The sequence below is a fragment of the Miscanthus floridulus genome, chromosome 10 (genome assembly GCF_019320115.1).
Source record: "Miscanthus floridulus cultivar M001 chromosome 10, ASM1932011v1, whole genome shotgun sequence".
NCBI lineage: Eukaryota > Viridiplantae > Streptophyta > Magnoliopsida > Poales > Poaceae > Miscanthus > Miscanthus floridulus.
This window is the reverse complement of record NC_089589.1, coordinates 38,368,593-38,392,699: the sequence shown is the minus strand read 5'-3', so window position 1 is coordinate 38,392,699 and position 24,107 is coordinate 38,368,593. Positions and strand designations below refer to the sequence as shown.

The following is a 24,107-nucleotide window of genomic DNA, read 5'->3' as shown; positions in this document are numbered from 1 at the left end:
GCTAACAGCTAGCTCATGGTGCCTGTTTGGTTCCGTTATGTGTCAAGAACCTAGTAGCGGTATACTTGTTTTACTATGTCGAACATGTGCATATGTGTTACGGCCTTACGGGATCATACTTTGTTTCATCTCTAGGAGTCATCATATTGTCTTCATTGTTGTCGGCCTTTTTGTTTCATCTGTAGGAGTCATAGCTCTGGAAACGGGACTCAATGCCGGAGGCTCCCACATGAGTGGGGTCTGGGGAAGGGATAAACCGAGACAAACCTTTTCCACGTAAAATCTGCGGAGAGGCTGCTTCGAAACCACGACCTGGTGACTCAGTGAGACAGCTCTCACCACTGCACCAGGCCTGCCCTTCAGGAAATGGTCAGATGCTATTGCATCTTAACTTTCCTTTCAGTCAAATTCAAAATCCAATGATCGTCAAACAGAGTGGTAGAGTTAGGGTTAAAGCCACGTTATTATATACTGTATATAAAATGGTAATGTATATTGTTTAGTAGTACTTGGTAGACGAATCTGCCATAGTCTTCGTTCCCATATACCAAAACTTCAATCTTATCGAGCCATGTCATTGCTTCCGTGTGGCCTTTGGTTTGGCATGTGCTGGTTTCAGAGTCACTAGGATGTTGGTTTCAGAGTTTCCTGTGCACCTGGGGTTGGATTGCTGCTGGCGTAGATTTCCTCCTGGCTTAATCCTTGCTACGCTCAGTTCCAGCACTATGTGGAGGAGACCAAAGAACTTGAAACCACTCACTTCCAGCATGTATGCAACGCACACAATGAGCTGGGCTGTATTCTCATGAGGTGTGATCTTTTTTACATAGAAATGTTTTTAATGAGACATCCATAACAAACATGAAATATGTCAAATAATATTTGAACCTTGAACTGTGAAACTGTCTGTATCACTGTGTGCCTATTGGCTATTGCCCAGTTCTCTACTTCTTTTGATTCTTATGCTTAGCTTGATTGAAGTTTGAGCATATGAATATATGATGTGATGAACAGCTGAAGATTCGAATCAGATTTATAATGTATGAAGTTTTCAAGTATGTACTGTGTAATCATCGCTTGAAAGTTTTGATACAATAGCTTGAAATCTCATTGGCATATCTTTTCCTGTTGCACTCTAATCTTGTTGATTGAATTCTATGGCTCCCTGTGTCGAGACTGCAAGAAGCTTTGCACCCATCTTGGAATTCAGAATGCTACTGGTCGGTTGTTTGTAGGTATGCACACACGGCACGGCTGAAACTGCTGCGATCCTCGTGCTTTGCAGATATATATAGGCGAAATGTAGAAGCTGTTTCAGATTCTGTCAGATACCATATGATTCTTAAGACATAATATAAAAGCGCCAGAAGCTACACTGTCATATGCAGAATATATTCGAAAAAATATGTCACCGGCCTGACGTGTAGTTAAAACCAATCTGGAGTTTTCATTTCGCGTGCACAGCAGGAGGTCAGGACTTTTGGAGTCCCTGTAACTTGCCGAGTTGGGGCAAGCTTAGCATGGCCATTGGACGGCTCTGACTTCTCAACTCTGGTTGCCCGCAATTCTGAAAGACTGAACCTCCTCGACGTTGATGGCACTCCCTCCTTTTTTTATTTATATATGTCGCATTAGTTTTGTCTTAAATCAAATATTTATATCTTTGACCATCAATTTTGAAAAAAAATAATATAGCTCATGACACAAAATTTAAGTTTTTATTTCACTATGAGAAATACTTTCATAATGTTTGACTACAAGGATTTTTTTGAAATGGATTATCAAAATAGTGATGTTTGACTATACATGGGTATTGTTAATTAGTTGGATATGAATTCAAATTTGAATGATATAAAGTCTATTCAATTTAGTCGATAGCAATAGGAGTTATGTGCAAGCTGGCTTGGCTGGATTGAGCATTTGTATAGTGGGTAAAATACGCACTTGGTTGCACATTAAAGCTTGTGCATTGCATCTCCTTTATAGTGCGGCGTTTCCTATACTCAACTTCAAAATATAAAAGAATTTTGATTTTTTTTTGAGTCCAACGCTGCGTCCTTATGTGATTGGGGGCTCCACCAAGGTAAATGTCAATATGTCATCCTCATAAACATATCACATGCTTGTCAACTCGATAAATATCATTAGTCCTCTAACTATGTGGTCATTATCGTAAAAACCCACGATCAGAGCTTGATTGCACTTACAATATATAAGAGCTCCCGGTGTGCCTAGTTAACTAGTGTATAGGTTTGTGTGACCTTAACAACAAGAATTGTTTGGGTGAGCTCCCATTAACTAGGCACCTTAGACATAACTTGTTTAGGATCTTTTGTAAGGTGATCGGTATAGTCTTTGGCTAGACCGTTTAGTTTATTTCCACATGTAAATTGGCTAGCTAGAATAATGAGTTTTAGAAAGGACTATTCACCCCCTCTAGTCCACCATGTCGACCTACACCTGGTCACTAGGAAGAAGTCCAATTTACCTCCATCAACTATTGCGGTTGTCCAATTTTCCTCCCTGATCTATAAAACTAGTTTTTAACCCCTCAATTTTTGAAAATCGTTCACTTTTGCACCCTAGCGGTTTTGATAGTGGTTTTGTTGATGTAGCACCACGTTAGAGTGGTAAACCGGACTAAGTTGAAAGTTCGAGGAGGTGTAAGTCGGACTAGGAATATTTTTATGAAAATATCTAAAAATTAATACAAAATTCAAAAATTTATTCAAACTTATTTCTACATGGATAGATAATGTAATTAAAAATCCTACAACCACCTTTATCTTGAAAATTCATAGAAAATTTTTTTAGCTCGAAAAATTATGAAACTTGTTTCAAATTTTTCTAAAATCATGCTAAATGTTGTGGTGCCTAGGTTAAAATTGTTTAAATCTTGATAGATTCATTTTTGTGCTTATTTTCTAGTAGAAGCTCTCGTATCTATTATAATTAGTCGATAATGATCACCTAAACTAAACAGAAGCGCTAGTAAAGCATCGTCAGGACTGTAGTGGGCACTGGTTTCTTACCCTAAATAAATTTTCAAAGCATATGTGTTAAGCCTGTGTGGCTGCATACACCCTGCCACACACACATGCATGCATGCACCTTTTGTTTAATATATTTAATTAAGTTTATAGACTATTCAATTTAATTAAGTTTTAGTGCAATGAATTATGAGCGTAACATGGCATGATAATCTAGATGGCAGCACATGGGTCATGATATTTGTAGAGATAGAATCAAGTGACATAAACAAGATATTTCAAGCTAGGCACCATAACATAGAGCATGATTTTAGAAAAAAAATCTAAAACTAGTTTCATAATTTTCTGAGCTAAAACAAAATTTGTATGAATTTTTTGAGATTAAATTAGGTTTTAGGATTTTTAATTTTATTATTTTATATAAAAATATAGTTTGGTACTTTTTATTTTTTAATAAAATTGTGGATATTTTTATAAAAATATTTCTAGTTTGGTTTATCTCTTTGAACTTTCAACTTAGTCCGACTTACCTCCTTTGACGTGGCGCTACATCAGCAAACCACTATCAAAACTGCTCAGGGTGCAAAAATGAATAGTTCCAAAAGTTGAGAGAGATTAAAAAACTGGTTTAATAGATATTTAATCAGACGACAACGGTAATTGAGGATTTTTTGTGTGGGTGGAGATAATTGAGGAGATTTTTTTGAGTGGAAGATAATTGAGGAGATAAATTGGACTTGTCCCCACGGTCCACAGGCTAATATGTTGTGTTACCATATATTATCTCGAACAAAGAAGTTATGTTTTATATATTTTTGAGATCAATAAGTTTAGTTTCGGTCGTTTTCCATCAGAGATATTTTGGAAAATTCAAAAATTTTAAATTTCAAAATATGAGAACTCAAACAAAATTTTATGTATCCAAATTATTATTCCAAATGAAAAAGATGTAAACACCAAATTGAAATTCTCACGTGTTCAAGGGGTGCGTGTGTAACTGGGCTGGTGACTGTACTATGCTTGGTCCGCACAGACCAATTCCTGTTACCCAAGGCCCAAGGCCCAGCCTGACTGACGAGCTTCCTTCCAATCGAAACGCCAAATCCCCAAACCCTCCGATCCGGCCGCCGCCGCCACTGCATCTCGCCGCCGCGCGCTTGCGCGCACAATGTTGCGTCCCCCACTCCCCCGCCGACAGCCGCGCGCTCCCCTTGAAGCGATGAGTGCATGATCGGGGACTGGAGAAGTGATCGAAGCAAATCAAGATCATCAACGCTTTAAAATTAGTGCTCCGTGTCTCGTTTCACTGTGGTTGGACGTCGGGGCATTCATGGCTCCCCTTCTGGAGAGGATGCCAGAGTTGGTGGAGGCATATGTCAGGATTGACTCATATGGGGACAACAAGTGCTCCTGTGGGGGTTGTTATCAGGTTATGTGGCCTGGTCATATTTCAGATATTGACGATGATAGCAACAATGAAGAAGATACAGAAGATTATCCTGGACCGAATACACAGGGGTGCGTGCTTCTTGAAGGTTTAGCACAAGCTAAACATCTAGTGCTGTTAGCACATCACTCAAGGGTACACTTGACCTTGACCTTATATGCCTTTTTCGATCCCATCAATTATTCACCATTTGATAAGAAAATATGGGATCCAGTCATGTTCGTGTCTGCTGATAGAAGTCATATATATTGACTAGTTGACAGTCTTGCATTCCCACATCTAAGTATCTTAAGTAAATTAAATAGGTTCATGTCCACCTTTGTACCTTTGTCCAGATAAATCAGCCATATTTACCTTGTTTTCTTTTTTCTTTTCAATCTGTCCAGTATATTTTCAGAAGGGATCTGAGGTCGTGCCCAACATTTTCCTACTTGAAGGATCTGGTACTGAACGGTTACTGGTGTGAACCTGCAGATTGCTGTGCACTAGCTTGTATTCTTGAACATGCACCAGTTTTAGAGAAGCTCACTGTCCTATTTTCTGAAAAGGTAGAAGACTTCTAAATGGCAACTATAGCATTTGAGGTTCCCATATATAGTAAATTATTGTTTATTGACCTTGGTGACTTTGTTTATCATTGCTGCAGGTTGAACTCGAATATGACATTGTATTGGAAGGACGCCCTGATGCAACAGCTTTATCAACTATGACAACTCAATGCCTTAAGACAGTCAAGGTAAAATGCCATACTGTTGATGAAGGAGTTCAAAACGTTCTGAAATTTCTGAGTACACTCAATATATGTAAGATAACGACCAACACTTATTGTCGTCTACATTTCTATACTTTATACATGCATGTGGTAGCTACACTATTGCAACCTTGCTTGTTAAATTTCTATATGCTTTACCTTTGCATGTGGCAGAATATGCTTGAAAGATGCAAGTAAGAAAAACACTAACAAATTTTTATATAATTTACCTTCAATATCATTAATACTTTCATCCTTTTCTAGAAATTTGAGACAATAAAACTTGTTCATGGACCTTGCTTGTTAAATTTCTATATGCTTTACCTTTGCATGTGGCAGAATATGCTTGAAAGATGCAAGTAAGAAAAACACTAACAATTTTTTATATAATTTACCTTCAATATCATTAATACTTTCATCCTTTTCTAGAAATTTGAGACAATAAAACTTGTTCATGGACAGATTGAATACAAGAAATATTTTGAAAAGAAAAAAGCAAAAGCTTGAAGGAAATAACTATAACTGTGTCCTCTGCAGCAGCAACATTGAAGAAACTGCTTTCCATCTTTTCTTCAGCTGTCCCTTTAGCCAAACTTGTTGGCAACACCTTGGAATTAATTGGGATTTCACAAGAGAATTTTTCGAGATGATGCAGCAGGCTAAAACTCAATCTCAGAATCCCTTTTTCATGGAGTTCTTCATCATTGCGGCATGGCAAATTTGGAAGCAGAGAAACAAGGGGGTCGGCCTTTTTTATCTCTTGGAAGAACTGCTTCTGTGAAGAAGCTAGGCTTCAAGCTCATAGGTTCAATGTGATAGACTTGGTCTATAAGTCTTGTGTTTATCTAGAGTAGTTGGTGCGTATGTCAACACCCTTATATTTATCCTTATCTTGCTTTAGCATCTACTCTAGCATCTCAAGAATATGTTGTAATCATTTCTTAAGAACAAGTATGTTACCCTATATGTATTCCCAACCTGCCATAGTTTGTGGAAGGCTAATGAAACTGAAATCTAGCCGAGCCTAGTTTATTACCTGGGGTTTTCCCTTTACCCATCCTCAATCCGGTCGCCATGTCCAACCGGTCCAATCGCTCCCCTTCCGTCTCCTCCCACTCCTCCCATGGATCCACCACCTCCAGCGGGCGGAGCAAGCGGTCGGCTGTTGTTGAGGGCGACGGCGACGCGGCTGCTGCTGCACGGGCCGCGCAGCAAGTTGAGCGCCAGGCGCGGGCGCGCGGCTACGAGGGCCACTCGTCTCGCGTCTGCGGACGCGGAAGCCGCGCACGCCGCTGAGGCGGCCAGGCAGGCCGCGGCTGCCGCAGCAACCCTGCGAGCAGAGGAGGAGGCGGAGCGGGCCGACCTGGAGCGTGCGGATGCGAGGCCGAGCGGGCCCAGCCCGATGCGGACGACCTGGATGGCCTGGGCGACTCCGACGCGGACGGCTTCGACAACGGACGTGGACGCGCGCGCGGGTCGCGACGCAGAGGCGTGGCTCGAACGCGAGGCGGCACAGGACGCACGGACACGGAACCGGGGCGCACGCGACCCCGACGGCCACGATTACGACGCGGACCAGGGGGCGCGCACGCGAGCTGCCGGCCTGGGCGGACGCGGCGGACGTGCAGCCGCTGAGCGGGATCCGCGAGTCGACCGCGAGCTGGAGGCGCAGCGACAGCGCGAGCGGGTGGAGCTGGAGCGGGCTCTGCGGGACTTCAACGCGCGCAACCCTGGCGGACGAGGCCTCGGCGGACGTGAGCGGGGCGGACGAGATGCTGGCGCGTGGAGCCCCCACAGGCGGCGCGCCTCCTCTTCCCCGGACCGGCGCCGTGGTCGCCGTGGCCGGCCCAGCTCCCCTCCCGTCGTCCAGACCCTCTTCAAGGACGCCGGCGCCGACTACGCCGAGTGGTCCATGGTGATGAAGGTGAATATGCCGGCGCGGCACATGTGGGACGCGGTCCAGTACGGCGACGCCGACTTCAAGGAGGATCGGCGGGCGCTGCAGGCGCTTTTGGCTGCTGTTCCGATAGAGATGTAGTCCTCCCTCGCGAGCAAGCGGACCGCCAAGGACGCTTGGGACGCCATCGCCGCAGCACGCATCAGTAGCGACCGTGCCCGCAGGTCCACGCTTCAGAAGCTACGTTAGGAGTGGGAGAACCTGGCTTTCAAGTCGGGTGAGGACATCGACGACTTCGCTCTCCGCCTCAACACCCTGATGCAGCAGTTGGCACGGTACGACGACAACGACATCGACGAGGAGAGCCATCGAGAAGTTCCTCCGCGTCGTCCCCAAGAAGTATTCATAGGTCGCGATCGCAATCGAGATATTGCTGGACTTCTCCAAGCTGTCGATCGAGGAGGGGACGGGTTGCCTCAAGGTCATTGACGACCGCGAGTAGCTACCTCCCTTAGAGCCGGTCACTATCAGTGGCAAGCTTCTCTTCAGCGAGGAGCAGTGGCTCGCCCGCCAGCGGGAGCAGAAGAAGGGGGAGGCCTCGGGTTCTTCGGCTTCGGGTTCGTTGAGCAGCCGCAAAGCGTCGTCTGCGCAAGCAGGACAAGGCGCGTGGTGGTGCTCCTGACAGCGCCGACAGCGAGCACAAACCTACCCACGACGACACCTGCAAGAACTACAGGAGGACCGGCCACTAGGCCAAGGACTGCTGGCAGGCAAAGCGCGACGGTCAAGCACACGTCGTGCAAGCGCAGGAGGGTGACAAGCCGGCTCTGTTCTTCGTACACGGGAGCATCGAGCCGCACTCCTCCCCAGCGCTGGCCGCCGCCGCGCTCCTCCACCTCGACGAGCCGTGGGCCCACGTCTTCCTCGGCAACGGGTCTGACGGCGACAAGATTGATGGGTGGCACGAGCGCTTTGGGCACCTCAACTTCGAGGCCCTGAAGTAGGTCGGCAACAAGCAGATGGTGCAGGGCATGCCGCGAGCCGAGCACGTGGAGCAGTTCTGCGACACCTGCGTTCTCACCAAGCAGCGGCGGCTCCCCTTCTCCCGCCAGGCGAGCTTCCGCACTAAGGAGAAGCTAGAGCTCATGCACGACGACCTCTGCGGCCTCGTGACACCGGCCACACCTGGAGTCCGGCGCTTCTTCCTGCTCCTCGTCGATGACGTGTCCTGCTACATGTGGGCGGTCCTGCTCGACACCAAGGCGGCAGCTACGGACGCCATCAAGCTGCGGAGGAGTGCGGCCGCAAGCTTCGGGTGCTACGCACCGACAGCGGCGGCGAATTCACTGCAGCTGAGTTCGCGGCGTACTGCGCCGACGAGGGGATCCAGCGCCACTTCTTCATGACGTACACCCAGTAGCAGAACGGCGTTGTTGAGCGCCGCAACCAGACAGTGGTGGCCACCGCCCACGCCCTCCTCAAGCAGAGAGGGATGCCGGCGATCTACTGGGCGAAGGCGGTGATGACTGTCGTCCATCTCCTCAATTGCTCGCCCACCAAGGCCCTTGACGGCAAGACGTCGTACGAGGCCTGGCACGGGCGCAAGCCAGTGGTGAGCCACCTCCGCGTCTTCGACTGTCTCACCTTTGCTAAGGAGCTCAATCACGTCGGCAAGCTTGACGACCGGAGCACGCTAGGGGTCTTCATCGGCTACGCGGAGGGCGTCAAGGCCCGCATCCTCGACCCTGCGACATAGCACGTCCGCATCTCCTGGGACGTCGTGTTCGACGAAGGGCGAGGCTGAGCCTGGGACAAGGCGGTGGACGACGGCTCGACTTTGACCCTCAGAGACTTTGTCGTTGACTATGTCCACTTCGAGGGAGCCGGGGGAGCTAGCAGCTCGTCTTCACCGAGCTCATCCACCTCGGCACCCGGCTCGCCATCATCTCCGGGGAGTCCTCCACCGCCTACACCACCAGCGAGTCCTCCACCACCTGCACCACCGGCTACGCCCCGCTCTCCTACACCGGCTCCTCACTCTCCCGCACCGGCGCCCACACCTCCGAGATCGGCACCAGTAGCTTTGGACCATGATGGGCAGCCCACGGTGGAGTTCGCAACTCCACAGTCCAACGATGGGGGCCGCGTTGATGTGTACCACGACGACAAGCCTCTGCGCTACCGCACCTTGGACAACATCTTCGGTGATCAGCCCGTCCCTGGACTGGCGATGCACGACTTTGAGGTGGAGCTGCACCTTACGCATGAGGACGGCGAGCCTCGCTCCTTCGCTGAGGCGGAGGGAGACTCGGCATGGCATGCCACGATGCAGCAGGAAATAGACGTGGTCGAGCAGAACCGGACGTGGGAGCTGGCGAATCTTCGTGCCAACCACCGCACCATCACCCTTAAGTGGGTCTATAAGCTCAAGAAGGATGAGGCCGAGGCCAGTGATCAAGCACAAGACACCTCTGGTGGCGCGCAGGTTCGTCCAGTAGGAGGGAGTCGACTTCGACGACGCCTTCACGCCCGTCGCGCAGATGGAGTCTGTTCGTCTCCTCCTCATGCTGGCGGCCCAGGAGGGTTGGCGTGTGCACCACATGGACGTCAAGTCCGCCTTCCTCAACGGTGACCTGAAGGAGGAGGTCTATGTCCACCAGCCGCCGGGATTTGTCATCCTCGGCAAGGAGAACAAGGTTCTCCACCTATGCAAGGCCCTCTACGGCTTGCGGCAGGCGCCCTAAGCTTGGAATGCCAAGCTGGACTCCACCCTCAAGCAAATGGGGTTCCAACAGAGTCCTCACGAGGCTGTTGTCTATCGATGGGGCAAGGGAGGCAATGCCCTATTGGTAGGCGTCTACGTCGACGACTTGGTGATCACCGGCACCAAGAAGGCCATGGTGGAGGCGTTCAAGGAGATGAAGGCAACCTTCTAGATGAGCGATTTGGGCCTTCTGTCCTTCTACCTAGGGATTGAGGTCCACTAGGACAGCTCCGGCATCTCCCTTCGCCAGACCGCCTATGCCAAATGCATCGTCGAGTTGGGCGGGCTCACCGGCTGCAACCCAGCCCACACTCCCATGGAGGAGAGGCTGAAGCTGAGCCACGATAACACGGTGAAGGAGGTTGATGCCACGCGGTACCGGCGCATTGTGGGCAACCTTCACTACCTAGTGCACACGCGGCTGGACTAGGCATTCTCCATTGGCTACGTCAGTCGGTTCATGCAACGACCGACGACGAAGCACGAGCAGGCCATCAAGAGGATCCTTCGCTATGTCGCGGGCACCTCTGACTATGGCTTGCACTACCCGAGGTGTCCCAGCGTGGAGCACTTCATCGGGAACAATAACAGCGACCTCGCTAGCAACATCGACACAAGCAAGAGCATCAGCGGGACGTTGTTCTTCCTCGGCAAGTGTTTGATCAGCTGGCAGTCAGTCAAGCATCAAGTGGTGGCTCTGTCCAGTTGCGCGCCAGAGTACATCGCTGCCACTACTGCTTCGACTCAATCTCTCTGGTTGGCTCGGTTGGTGGGCGATTGTAGAGTCGAGATGGCGGACTAGAGGGAAGGTGAATAGTCCTTTCTAAAATTAATCGAGTCGGCTAACCGAAACAAGTGCGGAATTAAAACAATCGGTCTAGCCAAGACTACACCCCTCTATCTATGTTCTCTAGCACCTTGTAAAGATCCTACTAAAGCAACAAAGGTGCCGAGCTAACTAGAGCTCACCTAACCAATTTTAGGAGCAAGGTCACACAAACCTATGCCACTAGTATTTCAAGCAATGAGGGAGCTCCTACACATGCTAGTAAGCAAAAGCACAAATCCAACTAAGCTCACTAGCAATGCTCAATAACAAGGCAACCAATGCTAAATTAGAGAGCGCAAATACTTAGCTACACAAACTAAGCAAAGTGACTAACAAGGTTACACAAACCAAATTAGCCACGCAAGGGAGCTACTTCTATGCTACACAAGTAAGAAGGTAACTAGTGAGCTACACAAGCTAACTAATTACAAGAGCAACTACACAAGCATAATATATATAGAAGCAATCACAAGCTTGTGTAAAGGGATTGCAAACCAACGGGAAGAACAAGGTTGACACCATGATTTTCTCCCGAGGTTCACGTGCTTGCCAACACGCTACGTCCCCGTTGTGTCGACCACTCACTTGGTGGTTCGGTGGCTAATTGGCATCACCCGCTAAGCCCGCACGCCAGGCACTGCAAGAACCTACCCCGAAAGTGAGGGTAGCTCAATGACACGCTCAACTAGAGTTGCTCTTCGCGGCTCCCGCGGGGCGAGCACAATGCCCCTCACAAAGCTCTTCTCTGGAGCACCGCACAAGCTTCTTACGGGCTTCAACGGAGACCACCACCAAGCTGACTAGGAGGTGGCATCCTCCAAGAGTAACAAGCACCACCGGCTTACAACACGATCACCTAGTGCCACTCGATGCAACCTCACGATGCAATCGCACTAGAATCGCTCTCTTACTCAATCGGATGAACACTATCAAGCTAGAGTAAGTTAGAAGGCTCCCAAGCACCACCACATAAGCCACCAAGGCTCTAGTGTGCTCAGCTGTCCGCCAAAGGCCAACCACCACTTCTATTTATAGCCCCATGGGCTAAACTAGCCATTACCCCTTCACTGGGCAAAATTTGGGACGACCGGACGCTCCGGTCGTATCGACCGAACGCAGGACCTCAGTGTCCGGTCAACGGATGCTCGCCACGTGTCACCTCCGTTCAACCTCAGTCATGTGATCTCAACGATCAAGTGATGATCGGACACAACTGCTCAAAGTGACCGAACGCAGCAACCCCAGCGTCCGGTCGTTTCCAGTAAGGTACCAGTCGCGACCGGACGCGTCCGGTCGAACACAATCGGACGCAGCATCAGCATCCGGTCCTTCTCCACCTTCTCTACATCGCCTACGTCACCGTATGTCAGCCTGATCGGACGCACCCTGCCAGTGTCCGGTCACTTTCAGCGCCAACGTCCTGTTGAAGACCGACGCCTGCACGCTCTCTGCCGCCACTGACCGGACGTAGGACCCCAGCGTCCGATCACTGCGTGACTAGCGTTTGGTGCACTCTGTGAAACCCTATATTTTCTGTATAGGGCGCCGGTGGCACCGTCAAACTGTCCGCACTCTATGGGCGGACACTCCGCCGGTAAAGTTTCACCTTTCACCTCCGTTTCTTCACCGAGTTGATCCACATCAACTCCAACTTCTTCTCCTTTACAAATGTGCCAACACCTCCAAGTGTACACCACCATGTGTATATGTGTTAGCATTTTCTCAATCTTTTTTCAAAGGATTAGCCACTCAACTTGCCATGCCACTCAATCCTAGCGACAAAGTAAAGTTAGATCACTCGAGTGGCACTAGATGACCAATATGCAAACAAGTTTGCCCTCTTGATAGTATGACCATCTATCCTAAACCCGGTCATCAACTTCTCTACACACCTATGACCGGTGAAATGAAATACCCTAGGTTATACCTTTGCCTTGCGCATTCCATTCCATCTCCTCCAATGTCGATGCAACACATGCACCAATATGATCGATAATGATATGATCCACTTCATATCATCACGTGATTATATTGGTTCATCGATCTTGACTTCACTTGCTTTTCACCATTGCCTTCGTCCATCGGCGCCAAGTCTTGCTCAAGCTTCACCGCCACACAATCCATCGCTCCAAAGCCTTCGACTTGCCCTTCACGCTTGCAACCGGTCCATCAAGCCAAGTCTTGTCTTAATCTTCTCCACCTTGATCACATGACTCAATGTCATGTCTCATGTGCAATAAACTCCTTCATCATCACATGTGTGAGCTTTGCAACATCTCCAAGCCATTTTCACCTTCATGGCATATGTTGCTCACACACATGTACCTGTGGACTAATCACCTGTGTATCTCATATAAACACAATTAGTTCAGCTAGGTTGTCACTCAATTACCAAAACCACACAAGGACCTTTCAATCTTCCCCTTTTTGGTAATTGATGACAACTCTACAAAGATATGGAAATTAAGCTCTTTTGGATTCATGTTGCTTGCCCAAGCAATTTTACCATGTGTAAATGATTTTGGACAAGTACCACAAACCCGAAATGGTAGTATTAGCTCCCCCTACATATGTGCTAGAGTGTTTGTTTTGAAGCTCACACATATGCATATATTGAAATTGTGGGAGAGTATATAATACTAAATGATGCTAAGGTGTATAGAGTAAACCTTTGAAGTGTGATACCAATCGGAGTTGCACCTTTAAGTTCATCCTTAGCACCATGGTTAGCTAGATATCACTTGGAAATAAAATCACTAGATACCTCATGAGATCAACATTAAAAGCAAGGTACTAGCATTACTTGAAGAACATACCAAGTGTCTAGTTGTCATCCTATGCATGCTAGTTTTCATTTCATCAAACAAATTCTACAACTAGCATACACCACACAAGCATACATATTGAATTTAAAAACTTATGCAATGCAAGCAAGCACATGAATATGCACATATCAAATGCAATCAATCAAAGTTCATGAGCTTTCTCCCCCTATTTGTGTGCTTCTCTTGTCCAAGAATTTTGATCCATCTCTTTTCTTCAATGTTGCTCCCTCTTTGTCCATGTCCATATCCAACCTCTACTTCTTTGTTTCAATCTCTCCCAAAGCTTTCATATCTTATCTCTCCCCCTTGTACAATCTTAATCTTAAAGCTTTCATATCTTTGTACAATCTCTCCCCCTTTGTCATCAATTTCCATAAAAGGTGTGATTCTCATTGATGCAAAAGTATGCATTTGGGGTAGATGGTTGAGACTTGAATCTTGCATTTTTTATGGACATCACTTGATTGTTGGAATGACACCACTTGTAACTTGTACCACTTGTATCTTGTGTAGGGCTTCTTGAGATACCACACATAGGATCTTTGATCTTGATATCAATTTGTGTGACACCTCATCCTATGTGATAGCATGGGTCATCCATTTGATACACTTGAGCTCTTGTAGGTGAGGGATGCATTCTTCATTTAATGATCACTTAAAGTTGAGGATCACTTGTGGAACCATCGTCTTGCATTTTTGATACCATGTGTAGATATGATACCACTTGAAAGAGTCTTCTAGTATGGAACCACTTGTTGGATTTATCAATAAAAAACATTTCTTAAACATTTGCTATCTTCATGAGTACCACTTATAGGATATCACTAGTGAGTTGATCTAGACATCACTTGTAGATTCTTGATGAAATACTTGAGTCTAGATACCACTTGTAACAAACAAACTAGATATCCATTTGCATTGTTGTCTTATGTTTGTACTCTTATCACTATCATGAGCTTCTATGGTTGACTTGAACTAAATTTATTTGCTTAAGCTTCCAAGTTTGGTTTGAACCAATGACAAGCTTCTTCACACCTCTTGCAAGGGTTATCTTGCCAATGTTGTACTTGTCACTTGTTAGCAATCCAAATTAAGTCAAGTAATTGGTTGTACTAGCTCATGAACAAATTCATATACTAACCACTAGATTAATTTATCATTCAAGCAATAGTGGTAGGCTATGAATTTAAACATTTCATTTGTTATGCATGATCCTATGAAACATGTACTATATGCACTAACCGTATACTAGTAAGGGATGAAATGATCATGCATATTACAACGATACCTTTGCTATGTTGGAGTAGAGGATAGTCACATAGATTCCAATTCATTACTCTAATAGCAATATGAAGTCCAATTATAAGCTTGGTGAAGACCAATAGACACCATTTTGAATTTCACTCTTCACCCATATGAAATGAATACCACTTATGATCAAGTGCACTTTCTTGTTTTGATTGGCTTGCTTCTTCTTTTCATCTTTACTTGCGTGAGAGCATCAATTTAAGAATACTACTTGAAATATCATGACTAGCTCTCTTTTGGGTGTTGCTTGTTTTTCTTGATCAACCCTTTTGATTGCTTCAACTAAGCATCTCAAATGTTCCTCGGATCACCACTTTCATGTTAGTCTTCTAAGTACCACACTTGGTTCACCTACACATAGGTGGTAAGCCCTTACACTAGGGAGAAGTGACCTCTCTCCAAGAACCATTCTTGACACTCACTTGAAATAACTTGATTGATTGATCCAAGTGATGGACTTAACTTGATGAGTAACCTTGATTCCTTCTTTAAGTCCTTTTCTTTCTACTTGTTAAAGTCCTTTTCTTTCTACTAAATAATCACCAATCATCACTTGAACTTAAACTTCTTCTTCAACTCGAGTTTGATCTTGATTTTTATCTTGAGTACCAAAAGTATGCAAAGTATACTCTACAATCAAATAGCCTTGTACTCATATCTTATCATGCTTTTAGATCATCTCAAAATCAACTTAGGTACCTCAATTACTCTTAAACATGTTTTCAATTTGAGGACCTTTCAATCAAAGTGACTCTAGATCAATCCAATATTTGTCACTTTTCTGGCAGATTCTGTACCCTTCAAAGAAATAAGCATATCTCCCAAAGTACAAATATAAATACCATGAAATTTGGTGGAGATGTGATTCACTTAGTTATCTAGCAGCTATAAAAATTTGAGCTTCATTTGACTTCTAGATTGCTACCAGATTTCAATTATTCCATTACTGCTATATGCTGAAAACTGTTGCACTATAGCTGACAAGTTTCACTCCAAAACTGAGGCATCTCTTATCCAATTCTCATGAAATTTCGACAGCATCTCATAACATAAGTCTAGAGCATGTATACCAATTTTCATTCCAATCCAATAAGTTTTGATCACTCAAACATGGCTAAGATCACAGCTAGCTCATATTTTCAATATAGGATAGATTTCAATCACTTGAGCTATACTTCATCAAGTATGAATCAAACTTGAAACCAACTTGTTTGAATACTTTCACAAGATATAAATCCATTCAATCCACTTACTAAATGTAATCTCATGAATTTATCCAACACAAATCAATCCAAACTTGATTACTAAGCAATTATCCATTCAATCAACTTATAGCAAGCAACATTGCATATTTATCTAATTCAATCAACTCATATGCACCCAAATGAAATGATCAACAAGAGATATACCTTGGTTAGCTCATGATCATTCAATTAGCAAGTTTCAACTCAAATATTTTTACAAGCCATCAAATATTCCAATAAATCACCCCAACTTGAATATGACACTTGTATGTTGATAGCACTTGGACTTCACTTAATTTTCACTTGGTATTGGGTTTGAATGTGCACTAGGCTTTATATCTTGACTCAACATATGATGATCAATATGAAATCAATTGAATAAAGTCTCCAATGCCAATGCTACCTACAATCAATCATCCATTTTTTGATGGTACCCAAACAATTTTGGGTTCTCTCAAGTTAGGAGCAACATACTTAGGCATAGCCTTAGTATGAGTAGCGAAATGTTTTGCAATAGCAACCATAGAGGTACCATTACCATCCTTCCTAAGCATAGAATCATCATCAATTGAAATAATCTTAGGAGTGTTACCTAGGGGACATGAATGTGCCATGTGTCCCCTTTCCCGGCATGAGTAGCACTTTCTCTTTGCTTGAGCCTTTTCTTCTTTACTCATGTTGTGCTTCTCATTGCCTTGCTTGTCTTTATTTGCTTGAGCCTTCTTCTCAAGCTTGTTTGGACAACCCGAAGCTAGGTGGCCCAATGTGTCACAACTATAGCATCTCATGTGAGCAATCTTCTCCATTTTCTCTTCTTTGTTCTTGCTCATTTGCTTTGCATCTTGATTCATCCTTGAACGCATTGCTCTTTCTCTTGCTTTTCCACCCCTTCTAGTTTTCTTCTTCTTTATCATCAAATCACCACCATTTTCATGGTTTATCTTGATTTGCTCTTGGGGTGTCTTCTCTTGCTCAACTTGTGGCTTTGGTTGAGGCTCTTCTAGTTGCTTCACCAATTGCTTGGTTGGGCACATTGAAGTAAGATGACCCCAAGTGCGGCACTTGAAGCACTTCACATGCTTAAGCCTCTCTTCTTCTTTTATCTTCTTGAGCTTCACAATGTTAGGGCAACCATTTACAAGGTGTCCCGCTTCATGACACCGGTAGCACATGGTATGAGAGAGCTTTCTTTGTTGTAGCTTCTTTATCTTTCTTTCTCTTTTTATTTTGCCCTTTGTCATCTTCTTTTTTAAGCCAAGACCACACTTGTCACCATAGTTTCTTTGAGTCTTCAACATATGTTCAAAGGTGACTTTTGAGTTGTAGCATCTCTCTAACTTATTGCTCAATTTCTTCACTTTACTTTTGAGCTCAATGTTCTCCTTCAAAATGTTAGTCTCACAAGACATAAAAGTAGAACACGCATCTATATGTGAAGAGTATAGCATATCTAATAAATCATCACAAGAGGTGGATACATGCTTCTTGCCTACATCATAAGGGTTAGCAACATTTTGCAATTTATCATTTGATACATGTGATGAGCTCTCATTATTTTTAAGTTTCTTTGTAAACACTTTAATAAGAGAAGCATGTTGTTCTAATAATTCATCATGAGATGCAAGTAGTGTCTCATGATTCAATTTTAGCTCATCATGTGAAGATTTAAAAGCATCAAGTAATTTCTTATGTTCTTCACAAGAGTTCTTTAGAAATGAGTTTTCATTTTCTAATTTTATTGTTTTAGCTTTCTCATTTTCTAAAGACATGGTCATGCTAGCAAGTCTACTAACAAGCTCATCATATGAATCAACATGATCAACCACATTATCATTTGATACCTTGGTGTCACCTTGTGACACGAAGTAATGTGGTGATGGAGAAGAGCTTGTAGTAGCTTCACAATCATGGCCCGAGCATGAACCATCATCATCAAGATTACCATCAAGTGTGCTTGAGGTAGAATCTTCATGTGCAACACTTGTGGCATCATCATCAACCTTGTCAAGTGAACTTGTGGTGGATCGAGCATCATCATCATCAATTGACCATGAGGTGGAGCAATCTTCCACAATTACCAAATTATGGTCATGCTCCACATCCTCATGCGCCACTTTCTTGGGCTCATCCTCCTTGAACTTGCCATCATCCCATGTGGAGGAATCACCGAAGGTGCGCTTGATGGACTCCCATATCTCATGAGCGGTTCCCATGATGTTTACTTGTTTCATCAAATCAAAACTCAAAGCATCCATTAGAAAACAACAAGCATGTGCATCAAGTTCATAGAGAACTCTTTGAGCTTTGATGAGATTTTTATGGTCCAAGACATGGGTGAGACCACTAGTGACAACCCACCAAAATTTAGGTCCCTTTGCACGAAAATGATCAAGCATGTGATTTTTTCAAAGTACAAAATTTGTGCCATCAAAAATGTGTGTCTCACAAACATCTAGCCCATTAGACGACATCCTCTCAGGTCGGTGAAGACCATAAATGAGAGACCTCGCTCTGATACCACTTGTAGGGTCGAGATGACGGACTAGAGGGGGGGTGAATAGTTCTTTCTAAAATTAATCGAGTCAGCTAACCGAAACAAGTGCGGAATTAAAACTATTTGTCTAGCCAAGACTACACCCCTCTATGTATGTTCTCTAGCACCTTGTAAAGATCCTACTAAAGCAACAAAGATGCCGAGCTAACTAAAGCTCACCTAACTAATTTTAGGAGCAAGGTCACACAAATCTATGCCACTAGTATTTCAAGCAATGAGGAAGCTCCTACACATGCTAGTAAGCAAAAGCACAAATCCAACTAAGCTCACTAGCAATGCTCAATAATAAGGCAACCAATGCCAAATTAGAGAACACAAATACTTAGCTACACAAACTAAGCAAAGTGACTAACAAGGTTACATAAACCAAATTAGCCACGCAAGGGAGATACTTCTATGCTACATAAGCAAGAAGGTAACTAGTGAGCTACACAAGCTAACTAATTACAAGAGCAACTACACAAGCATAATATATATAGAAGCAATCACAAGCTTGTGTAAAGGGATTGCAAACCAACGGGAAGAACAAGGTTGACACGGTGATTTTCTCCCGAGGTTCACGTGCTTGCCAACACGCTACATCCCCATTGTGTCGACCGCTCACTTGGTGGTTCGGCGGTTAATTGGCATCACCCGCCAAGCCCGCACGCCGGGCACCACAAGAACCTACCCCAAAAGTGAGAGTAGCTCAATGACACGCTCAATTAGAGTTGCTCTTCGTGGCTCCCGCAGGGCGAACACAATACCCCTCACAAAGCTCTTCTCCAGAGCACCGCACAAGCTTCTTGAGGGCTTCGACAGAGACCATCACCAAGCTGTCTAGGAGGTGGCAACCTCCAAGAGTAATAAGCACCACCGGCTTGCAACACGATCACCTAGTGCCACTCGATGCAACCTCACGATGCAATCGCACTAGAATCGCTCTCTCACTCAATCGGATGAGCACTATCAAGCTAGAGTGAGTTAGAGGGCTCCTAAGCACCACCACATAAGCCACAAGGCTCTAGTATGCTCAGCTATCAGCTAAAGGCCGACCACTACTTCTATTTATAGCCCCATGGGCTAAACTAACCGTTACCCCTTCACTGGGCAAAATTCAGGACGACCGGACGCTCCGGTCGTATTGACCGGACGTAGGACCTCAGCGTCCGGTCAACGGATGCTCGCCACGTGTCACCTCCGTTCAACCTCAGTCGTGTGATCTCAATGGTCAAGTGATGACCAGACGCAACTGCTCAAAGTGACCGGACGTAGCAACCCCAGCGTCCGGTCGTTTCTAGTAAGGTACCAGTCGCGACCGGACGTGTTCGGTCGAACACGATCGGACGCAGCATCAACGTTCGGTCCTGCTCCACCTTCTCTGCATCGCCTATGTCACCATACGTCAGCCTGACCAGACGCATCCTGCCAGCGTCCTGTCACTTTCAGCGCCAGCGTCTAGTCGAAGATCGACGCCTGCACGCTCTCTGCCGCCACTGACCGGACGCAGGACCCCAGTGTGCGGTCACTGCATGACTAGCGTCCGATGCACTCTGTGAAACCCTATCTTTTCTGTATAGGGCGCCGGTGGCACCGTCGGACTGTCCGCACTCTATGGACGGACACTCCACCGGTGAAGTTTCACCTTTCACCTTCGTTTCTTCACCGAGTTGATCCACATCAACTCCAACTTCTCCTTTGCAAATGTGCCAACACCTCCAAGTGCACACCACCATGTGTATGTGTGTTAGCATTTTCTCAATCATTTTCAAAGGATTAGCCACTTAACTTGCCACGCCACCCAATCCTAGCGACGATGTAAAGTTAGATCACTCGAGTGGCACTAGATGACCGATATGCAAACAAGTTTGCTCCTCTTGATAGTATGACCATCTATCCTAAACTCGGTCATCAACTTCTCTACACACCTATGACCGGTGAAATAAAATACCCTAGGTTATACATTTTCCTTGCGCATTCTATTCCATGTTCTCCAATATCGATGCAACACATGCACCAACATGATCGATAATGATATGATCCACTTCATATTATCACGTGATCATATTGGTTCATCGATCTTGACTTCACTTGCTTTTCACAGTTGCCTTCGTCCATCGGCGCCAAGTCTTGCTTAAGCTTCACCGCCACACGGTCCATCGCTCCAAAGCCTCCGACTTGCCCTTCACGCTTGCAACCAGTCCATCAAGCCAAGTCTTGATCTTCTCCACCTTGATCACATGACTCAATGTCATGTCTCATGTGCAATAAGCTCCTTCATCATCACATGTGTGAGCTTTGCAACATCTCCAAGCCATTTTCACCTTCATGGCATATGTTGCTCACACACATGTATCTGTGGACTAATCACCTATGTATCTCACATAAACATAATTAGTCCACCTAGGTTGTCACTCAATTACCAAAACCACATAAGGACCTTTCAGCGATCTCTTGGGCAGAGACGCAGAAGCAATGGAGCTCAGGGTGGACAGCAAGTTCGCCTTGGCCTTGGCGAAGAACCCCGTCTTCCATGAGCGCAGCAAGCCTATCCGAATCAAGTACCACTTTATTAGGAGCTGCTTGGATGAGGGGAGCATCAAGGTGGGCTACATTAACACCCAGGACTAGCTCGCCGACCTTCTCACCAAGTCCCTTGGTGGGTTAAGTTCCAGGAGCTTCGCGCCAGGATTAGGATGGTTCAAATTTTTCAGAATGCGCCACACAAGACTTAGGGGGAGAATGACAGCTATAAGTCTTGTGCTTATCTACCTAGGATACTTATCTAGAGTAGTTGGTGGTTGTGTCAACCCTTATCTTTATCCTTATCTTGCTTTAGCATCTCTAGAATATGATGTAATCCTTTCTTAAGGACCAAGTATGCTACCCTATATGTATCCCCAACCTGCCATGGTTTGTGGTAAGGCTAATGGAACTGAAATCTAGCCCCAAACGTGTGATTTGGCTCCAACACGACCAACCTTATTGTCTTCTACATTTCTATTCTTTTTACTTGCTTGTTGTAGCTACACTACTCTATATGCTTTACCTTTGCATGTGGCAAAATATGCTTGAAAGATGCAAGAAAGAAAAACACTAACAAATTTGTATACAATTTACCTTCATTGTTAATACTTTCATCCTTTTCTAGAAATTTGAGGCAATTAAACTTGTTCGTTCATTTTTCTCAGACAAGACCCTGATAAAGGTATTTAGAGATTCACTTCCCAACGAGAGATAATATCATTCAATTGGCTAGAAAATGTTTTGGGCATAGTACCTCTACAATTTTGTTTTAACAATATTTCTCTGAAAAGATGGATGATTTACATGCGAAGGCATGTTAGTCTCAAATGCATCATCTATACTCTGTTGAAACTCATTCTTCAGTAATAATCTTAGCTTTCAAATCTTGTTCCATTCGAATGAAGCATCTGATTTATAGCTTATGATGCAGTTGGTGAACTAAATCCTAATGCATTGAATTGTATTCCTAGTTTCCCATATCACTGTCGAAGCCCTCCAAACTTACCGTGGCTCTCTTGTTTGTGCAGGTTTCAACTCGGAGTGACAGAAGGCTCCACAGGATCGATGAAAATACTATCACTTAACTACTATATATTATTCCACTAAATCAATGCCGAACTCAGTCATGGGAAGTGTATTAATGATTATGTTGTATGTCTGTTCACTCCTACTTCTAGGATGTTGATTACTCCTACGGGACCATACTTGGTTTCAACTCTAGTGGCCTGTTCGGCAGGACTGAAAAATACTGTTCCGATTGATTGTTGTGAGAGAAAAATATTGTTCTGATATGACGTGAACAATGATTTCGTGAGGTGGTTGGCCAGCCAGCCAGCCGGCAACCAGCCAGCCGAACACTGCCTAGGAATCATCATATTATCTTCATTGTTGTCAACCTTACTTTGTTTCATCTCTAGGAGTCATCATATTATCTTCATTGTTGTCAGGTTATACCGTTATAGGATAGCAGCTCTGGAAACGGTCAGATGCTATTGCATTTTAACTTTCCTTGGTAGAGTTAGGGTTAAAGCCATGTTATTATTATATATTGTATAAAATGGTAATGTATACTGTTTAGTAGTACTTGGTAGACGAATCTACCAGTCTTTGTTCCCATGTATACCAAAACATCAATCTCACCAGGCCATGTCATTGCTTCCCTGTGGCCTTTGGTTTGGCATGTGTTGCCTATCTGTGCTTGCTGGCTGTTTCTCCAACCGAAGCTGAACAACGATAATCCGTCTTTTTCAGCTTGTTTTTTCAGTTGGAACAATATTTTTTTCTCACAACAAATCAGCCGAAACAGTATTTTGGCTTGTTTTTTCAGCGAAGCGAACGGGACCTTTCTGGTTGCCACCGTACCACAGCCTACTCGCTGTTGCCGCCGGCTGCTTGCGCCTCAGCCAGGTGACGCCGTCATGGACAAAACTCTGTCGCCGCCTACAGGCCTCAGTCACCATCGTTCTTGGTATGCTCACACGGCACGGCTGAAACTTCTGCGATCCTCGTGTTTTTTCTCAGATGTAGGCGAAATATAGAAGCTGTTTCAGATTCTGTCAGATACCATATTATTCTTAAGACAGAATATAAAAGCGCCAGAAGCTATGCTTTCATATGCAGAATAGATTTGAAAAACAGAAATGCTATATAACACACGTATGTTTTAAAAAAAAACACATGGATTTTAGTCCACAGGATCATTGCCTGCCTCGGTTACCACACTCAGGTTGTTTTGTTTCCTGGCGACACGCGATTTCCTGGCCGCTGGATTTGACGCTCGATTTCCTGTGCTGTTTGATTTGTCTCGGCCGCTGCCGTCTGAGTTAGGCATACAGAGATACACGTACGTACCGTACCGTGAGGGGCGCAGGGCGCAGGGAATACACGTACGTACCGACGTACCGTGTACGCCCGACGCGGGCCAGTAATACACGTACGTACCGTGCACATGTGACGCGGGAATACACGTACGTATCTTTGTGTTATAATATATTGTCCTTGTGTTATAATATATTATTTTTTGTCCTTGTCTAACTATAAGAAAAAATATTGTGACTTGTTAATTGTTTTTGTGTAAACATATATATTAATTTTTGTCCTTATCTAACTATAGAAAAAAAAATTATGACTTGTTAATTGTCTTTGTGTTATAATATATTAATTTTTTTGTCCTTGTCCAACTATAGAAAAAAAATTGTGACTTGTTAATTGTCTTTGTGTCAACATATATATTAATTTTTTTGTCCTTGTGTCTAACTATAGAAAAAATTATGACTTGTAAATTGTCTTTGTGTTATAATATATTAATTTTTTGTCCTTGTCTAAAAATTATGACTTGTTAATTGTCTTTGTGTCAACATATACATTATTTTTTTGTCCTTGTCTAACTATAGAAAAAAAATTTGTGGCTTGTTATATTAATTTGTTGTGACTTGTTAATTGTGTGGGCAGCCGTTTGATTTAAATCTAACGTTGTTAGATATCGTGTGCTA

At 44.6% G+C, this 24,107-nt stretch overlaps 2 protein-coding genes across 2 annotated transcripts; one reads left to right on the top strand and one right to left on the bottom strand.

Moving 5' to 3' along the window:
• Positions 1-3,972: 3,972 nt before the first annotated feature.
• LOC136487186 (uncharacterized) lies at positions 3,973-7,571 on the bottom strand. Its single transcript, XM_066484313.1, has 3 exons — positions 7,437-7,571; positions 6,225-7,325; positions 3,973-4,228 (listed from the first exon to the last, which is right to left on the bottom strand). Exons 1-2 carry the CDS (start codon positions 7,569-7,571, stop codon positions 6,249-6,251), a joined length of 1,212 nt encoding a protein of 403 aa, XP_066340410.1. The 3' UTR covers positions 3,973-4,228; positions 6,225-6,248.
• Positions 4,235-22,245, top strand: LOC136490046 (uncharacterized). Its single transcript, XM_066486545.1, has 4 exons — positions 4,235-4,572; positions 4,824-4,985; positions 5,084-5,240; positions 22,143-22,245. The coding sequence occupies exons 1-4, from the start codon at positions 4,321-4,323 to the stop codon at positions 22,157-22,159; spliced, it is 588 nt and encodes a 195-aa protein (XP_066342642.1). The 5' UTR covers positions 4,235-4,320; the 3' UTR covers positions 22,160-22,245.
• Positions 22,246-24,107: the final 1,862 nt, after the last annotated feature.

Coding starts and splice junctions, on each gene's coding strand:
- LOC136490046 (XM_066486545.1), top strand. CDS start 4,321: ATGGCTCCCCTTCTGGAGAGGATGCCAGAGTTGGTGGAGGCATATGTC. Junction 4,573..4,823: donor TGTTAGCACATCACTCAAGG/GTACACTTGACC, acceptor CAATCTGTCCAG/TATATTTTCAGAAGGGATCT. Junction 4,986..5,083: donor CTGTCCTATTTTCTGAAAAG/GTAGAAGACTTC, acceptor TCATTGCTGCAG/GTTGAACTCGAATATGACAT.
- LOC136487186 (XM_066484313.1), bottom strand. CDS start 7,571: ATGACCTTGAGGCAACCCGTCCCCTCCTCGATCGACAGCTTGGAGAAG. Junction 7,326..7,436: donor CGATGGCTCTCCTCGTCGAT/GTCGTTGTCGTC, acceptor CTCCTAACGTAG/CTTCTGAAGCGTGGACCTGC.